Genomic DNA, 1,636 nt, shown 5'->3' with positions numbered 1-1,636 from the left:
TGTCAGTCACTCAGGCCCGGGGCAGGAAGTGCGCGTCACCACGCCCACGGGCGGGGCCTGCGACGTCGTCACCCAACACCTGTCCGTCACGCCCCGCCCTCCAACCTCCCCGTCCANCACACCCCAGGCCACGCCCATCCTGACCCCCCAGGCCCCGCCCACCCCACCCCCNGGAGGCCCCGCCCTCACCTCGGTCGCTCCCCATCTCGGCCCGGATGGCGCTGACGACTTCCTGTCCGCGGCGCTCGTCATTGCCGGCTGTGGGGAGGGCGGGAGACAAGATGGCCGCTGTGTGACGTCACTGTGACCCCAGGCCGACCCCNGTGACCCCTGCAGCCCCGCGTGTGACCCCCGACCCCGGTGTGACTCCAGCTCCCGCGGTCGACCCCTGACCCCGACCTGCGACCCCGCCCCCCAGGGGTGATTCCCCAACACCGCGCGCGACCTCTGACCCCCGGGTTCAACCCCCGCGACCCCCGCGACCCCACGGCCCCGGGCGCCACCTACCCACGACCACGCGCATGCCCAGCCGCGCCAGCTGCCTCGCGGTGCTGCGCCCGATGCCGGCCGTCGCCCCCGTCACGATGGCCACGCGGCCCGGCTGGGGGGGCAGAACTGCGGGGGGAGGGGCGGGGTCAGGGGTGGGCGGGGCTCCCCGTGCGGGTGAGAGCGACTTCCGGTGGGGAAGGCGGGGCTTCCTCCCCGACCCCACTTCCTGTCTTCAGATTCCCCGCCCACAGCGACGTCACACACTCAGGCCCCGCCCACAGGGACGTCACACACTCAGGCCCCGCCCACGGGGACATCACACACGCAGGCCCCGCCCACAGGGACGTCACACACTCAAGCCCCGCCCACAGCGACGTCACACACTCAGGCCCCGCCCACAGCGACGTCACACACTCAGGCCCCGCCCACAGTGGAGCTGCGGTCGTTCATATTTTTTTAAAAATGTTTAAATTTAAATTTTTTAACCTGATAATTTCAATTTTTAAATTTTTTTTTCTAAAAAATTAAAATTAAAAAATAATTTTATTTAAACAAACAACCCCGCCCCGCCCGCCCCAAAAAATCCACAGGGTCGGCTCCTAAACATTTGAAAAAACAAAAAAACAAAAACAATTTCTAAAAATAACTAAAAAAAAGAAAATTCGCGTTTTTCCCTAAGAACGCAAAAGGCGGACATTTTAACCTCAATAAAATAAAAACGAGTAAGTCAATAAATAAAATTCAAGTTAAATAAAATAAAAACGAATAAGTATATAAATAAAATTCAAGTTAAATAAAATAAAAACGAATAAGTAAATAAATATAATTCAATTTTATTTTTTTATTTTTTGTTACGTGGTTGCAAGATTTTAAGGTTTTGGAATTTTAAAAAAAAAATTAAAAGTCGGTATTGTAATATTTTTTTTTCCTTTTTGCAGAGGAGGAGTCCACACGGGGCGCGGCAATGACACAGAAGTAGCGTGACCCGCGGACACGGCGACGCGCAGCGGACGAAAAATTCACACGCACATGCGTTACGTAATTTATTATAATATTATATATTATTTTTATTACTGTACGTTTATATACGACCCCATGCGTTACGTAATTTATTATATTATTATATATTATTTTTATTACTGTACGT

At 53.5% G+C, this 1,636-nt stretch overlaps 1 protein-coding gene across 1 annotated transcript in view; it reads right to left on the bottom strand.

The window, feature by feature from the left end:
- The window catches only part of LOC110288866 (dehydrogenase/reductase SDR family member on chromosome X homolog), a gene marked incomplete at its 5' end in the record, with an annotated part of 5,129 nt that extends 4,456 nt beyond the window's left edge, over positions 1-673 (bottom strand). The window contains 3 exons of the mRNA XM_021155107.2: positions 17-34; positions 191-258; positions 508-673. Of these exons, the coding sequence (XP_021010766.2) occupies positions 17-34; positions 191-258; positions 508-673 (252 nt within the window). The remainder of the gene's footprint in view (positions 1-16; positions 35-190; positions 259-507) is intronic.
- Between the last annotated feature and the right edge of the window lie 963 nt (positions 674-1,636).

The sequence above is a fragment of the Mus caroli genome, unplaced genomic scaffold, assembly GCF_900094665.2.
Source record: "Mus caroli unplaced genomic scaffold, CAROLI_EIJ_v1.1 scaffold_23155_1, whole genome shotgun sequence".
Taxonomy (NCBI): domain Eukaryota; kingdom Metazoa; phylum Chordata; class Mammalia; order Rodentia; family Muridae; genus Mus; species Mus caroli.
Note: the sequence above shows the minus strand (reverse complement) of the source record. Positions and strands in the feature narration are given on the sequence as shown.